Raw genomic sequence first — 3,181 nt, 5'->3', positions numbered from 1 at the left:
ACACTTTAAAAACCTTGTCCTGATGAGTGGTCAGGGCCTTTTCTCCATCGGAACCATCCTGTGGGTCAGTGGGGAGTTCAGCCCAAGCCCAAGCTTTGATGTGAACTAAACGTGTTTACATTTCTGTATCACAGACAATGGCTTTGATAACAGTTTCCTGGAAGCTGTTCTATGAGTTCTCATTAAAAGACTATTATTACTCCCGTCTTCACAAAGTAGGAAACCGAGGCACGGAAATGCTATGTGGCATGCCCTACCACTTATAGCTACTGAGTGATCGGAGCCCAGGTTCCTGAGGCCGAACTCCATCTGCTCAGCCCACAACCCCCACGGAGTTTAATAATATTCATATTCTTCCTGTCGCCAGTTTTGCTACACCCTTCCAAGGAGACCAAAATGAACGGAGGACACGATTAATGCATGGAACACATAGGAAATATTTTATTAACTTCCAAATGATGAAAGGGCAGAGTAAGAAAATTCAATAGAAATCCATGATTCTCCTCAGAGAGCCCACCCTGGCATTCATGGCGCCCCAATCGTGGTAGCGCCTATACTCCCCTGGCCTCAGCAGGTACTGCCGCCCCCGGTAGTTGGGCATCTCGTAGAGGACCCAGTAGCCCTCCATCACGTGGAAGGAGTGGAAGTCACTGAAGTGGAAGCGGTCCTGCAGGTGGGAGCAGTCGTCTGTGATCTCCACCATCTGGCCTCTGTAGTCCTCTCGCTCGTAGATCCTGATCCTGTGAGAAGTGGACTGAGTGTCCGCGAACAACAGACAAGGGGACGTCAGAAAACATGACCTGAGCTGAGCTTACCAATAGCTCTTCTATGCAGAAGGTGATTAAATTTAAAAAGTTAAATAATGGCTGTCATCCATGCCATCTGTGTAAGTCACAGATTGGTGGAAATTCTGCCAAAGTTCGAGTCACACAACCCTTCTATCTATCCTATCTTTTTGTTTCAGGCCCTGTTTTCAAACTTGGAGCTCAAGATCACCTCAAAATTTACATCTAAAGGGAGTTGTGGCTGTGCGTGCTTCCAGTCTCAGCCCTTCGAAGGCAGGGGCAGGAGGATTTCAAGGGTCAGAGTTGGGGGCCAGACTGCAATACACAGGAAGTTTGGGGCTAGCCTTGGGTGGGTGCATCCCGAAACTTGATGTAAACAACAGCAACAAAATGTAAATAAATAAACTAAAGAATAAAATTTAACCCTCAGCTCTAATAAATTCTGGCCAATCAGGTTTATAAAACCGAAAAGAAAAAGTCAAAAATTCTCAGGGGGCCTGTGCAGCTCAAAGAGTAAAACGTTTACAACAATGGACATTCAAGCTGCCTGTCCTGCCTACTGTGTTTTCTTGACCTCCTTCGCTTCCTGCCTTTTCCCAGCTGACCCAGTGTCCTTTTCCACCACCGGAAGTCCTCTTTGGGAAGGATTCTCTTAAGCAACACAGTTTGAGGAATGAACACCTGCCGGTAAGGTTCCATCCTCCTTGCATCCAAATTATTATAGCTTCCAAAAGGACTTGTGTAATGCAGCCAAGATTTGATCTTTACACTGGCCGGCAGACCAGGACTCACCAAAGGGACTCTCAGCCATTTCTGTTAAATAGGAAAACTGAAAAGCAGTTCTCACAGCCTGTTACAGGTCCATTTTAGGAGCTTTCAAATTTCAAAGGCTTGGGCCGTTTTTGTTTTTTGTTTGTTTGTTTGTTTTTCCCTAAACCTAGAGAACCCCCACAAGGAAGGTAGCAGATATTCTAACCCTCAGCTCGAAGTTGGGCTAGATCAGGGGCAGGGTGAGATTGAGGGCCAGTGACCCCTAGGAAGAAACTCACGTGGGGGATGAGGTGGCAGGAGCGGACAGAGTCACTGAAACCCATCCACTGCTGGTAGTCAGGGTAGTCCCCGCGACGCAGGAAGTACTGGCAGCCTGCGAAGTTGGGCTGCTCATAGAGCATCCAGCAGCCACTGTCCACTCGCACAGAGTTGCAGCGGCTGAAGTAGGGCTGCAGGTTGGAGTGGTCGGTGCTGCACTCATAGTGGCGGCCCTGGAAGCTGCGGTCCTCATAGAAGGTGATCTGTAAGGCAAGGCAGGGCTCAGAGGCCTGATATGGCCTGGACCCAAGTCCCTCCCCACATTCTGGATGCCCTGGGCTCACCTTCCCCATGGCTGGTGTTGGCAGGTCAGATGGGATGGTGCTGTTGAGTGTGTGGGGCTGGGAGCAGGGTCTATATAGCAGGAGGTCTGCTGTGTTGGCAGGAACAGCACAAAAGGGGCCCGCAGTGGGACAGGGCACTTTTTTTCCCTCTCTTTTCTATATAATGACTATGGGGGAGGTGTGGGTTATTGTATGTTTTATCTTAGACACTCCAGAGCTTTCGAATGGATGACAAATCACTGACCTGATTAAAAGGGTCACTTGATGTAGCTTGGGCCTTTAAATGATGCCTGTCTGGGAAATTGAAATTAAATAAAGTTGCTTAATTAGTCAACCATTGTAGTTAAATGGTTTATAATTCTCACACTAAGAGAATTTGAATAACAGTATATGATAACGATGGGATCTGCTGACCCAAGGAGATTGAGGCTTTTAGTCTGGTGTACTGCTGAAAGAATGGAAGGCAGGGATGGTTGTACCTTCTCCTAATTGTTTTCCAAGTGGCATGAGAATCAGATAATTAATGGGAGGTAGGCAACAGAGGTGAATTGCCAGGACACTCTGATGTAACAGGATCTCAAGTTTGCTCCCTGGAACTGGGACCCCACCAGCAGTTTTGTGATACATGAGAACACCATGCAGATACATTTGAAATTTCAGATTTGCAGAATGTCTTTTCTGCTGTTTCAGGGGAGCAAATACCGCTTGCTCTGTGGTTTAGGCTCTGACTCCTAGGAGGTTTCTTCTCTCTACTTCAGAGTCATCCCCATCATCCCTGTGGATGGGGAGAGAACCCTAGCCACAGCTCTAGAGTGTTGACAAAGAGATAAGCCCAGGGATAAGTCTGTCAGATTCATGGACTGTTCTGGATGCTGAATTCAGTTTGGAGATCTCTGCTAAGGGTTTCTAAATAGTTCTCCGTAGCCATTATTTAGCTATGAATTAAAGGCTTACTGGTTTGTTTATTTTAGAGATCATGATGAGTGTATGCGGTTACATGCTGTTAAAACTTCCACTCCCCTG

General features: G+C 47.1%; 1 protein-coding gene across 2 annotated transcripts; it reads right to left on the bottom strand.

The window, feature by feature from the left end:
- Positions 1–413: 413 nt before the first annotated feature.
- Positions 414–2,203, bottom strand: Crygf (crystallin, gamma F). 2 transcript variants are annotated; one of them, NM_027010.3, is made up of 3 exons: positions 2,159–2,203; positions 1,835–2,077; positions 414–754 (listed from the first exon to the last, which is right to left on the bottom strand). In NM_027010.3, the coding sequence occupies exons 1-3, from the start codon at positions 2,165–2,167 to the stop codon at positions 482–484; spliced, it is 525 nt and encodes a 174-aa protein (NP_081286.1). In that variant the 5' UTR covers positions 2,168–2,203; the 3' UTR covers positions 414–481. The 2 variants fall into 2 exon arrangements, with proteins under 2 accessions (NP_081286.1, NP_001347708.1); NM_001360779.1 differs by having other exon boundaries at positions 414–740.
- Between the last annotated feature and the right edge of the window lie 978 nt (positions 2,204–3,181).

This window comes from Mus musculus, chromosome 1 (genome assembly GCF_000001635.26).
Source record: "Mus musculus strain C57BL/6J chromosome 1, GRCm38.p6 C57BL/6J".
Taxonomy (NCBI): Eukaryota; Metazoa; Chordata; class Mammalia; order Rodentia; family Muridae; genus Mus; species Mus musculus.
The sequence above is the reverse complement of the archived record's forward strand: the minus strand, read 5'-3'. Positions and strand labels throughout refer to the sequence as shown.